The 747-nt window shown below is 50.1% G+C and overlaps 1 protein-coding gene across 1 annotated transcript; it reads right to left on the minus strand.

The window, feature by feature from the left end:
- Positions 1-254: 254 nt before the first annotated feature.
- EMH_0087160 (uncharacterized protein) lies at positions 255-554 on the minus strand (the record flags this gene model as incomplete). The annotated part of the gene is made up of 1 exon (XM_013501119.1): positions 255-554. One exon carries the CDS (start codon positions 552-554, stop codon positions 255-257), a length of 300 nt encoding a protein of 99 aa, XP_013356573.1.
- Positions 555-747: the final 193 nt, after the last annotated feature.

The following is a 747-nucleotide window of genomic DNA, read 5'->3' on the forward strand; positions in this document are numbered from 1 at the left end:
CATGCAGCTGAACTCTAAACCCTAAACCCTAAACCCTAAACCCTAGACCCTAACCCCTTAAACTGTAGCTATTTGAAGGAGCTATACATCTAGCAAGAAACCAAAAACAGAAATAAGGGTTTAGGGTTTAGGGTTTAGGGTTTAGGGTTTACCGCGTATACAAACATCTCTCCAGTCTCTAAGCCAAGTTAATAACAAAGAAAAAGCAGCAGCATTCCCCACAAACTCTTCTGGGGTTTGGGGTCTATATTTCTCTACCCATAAAGATAAACCCTTTCTTGCTTCTGCTGCTGCTGCTGTTGCTGCTGCTGCTGCTGCAGCCTTTGCTGCTGTTGCTGCTGCTGTTGCTGCAGTTCCTGCTGCTGCAGCAGCAGCAGCAGCAGCAGCAGGAGCTCGTGTCTGTCCAGCACCCACACCACGCCAACCCCCACCACCACCACCACCACCACCACCACCCCCAGCACCACCAGCAGCAGCAGCAGCAGCAGCAGCAGGAGCAGCAGCAGCAGCAGCAGCAGCAGTATCTCCAAGAAGAGAAAGAAACTCTGTTTCATTTATAATTTTTATATTTCCCCCTTGCTGCTGCTGCTGCTGCGCCTTTCTGTATTTGCTGCCGCTCTCTACAGCTCTCCCGTCCTCAAGCAAAGACCCCACCACCAACATATCCGTCCGCCCAGATACCTACACACAAACCCTAAACCCTAAACCCTAAACCCTAAACCCTAAACCCTAAACCCTAAACCCTAA

This window comes from Eimeria mitis, genomic scaffold (assembly GCF_000499745.2).
Source record: "Eimeria mitis Houghton genomic scaffold, Emh_scaff6349, whole genome shotgun sequence".
NCBI lineage: Eukaryota > Apicomplexa > Conoidasida > Eucoccidiorida > Eimeriidae > Eimeria > Eimeria mitis.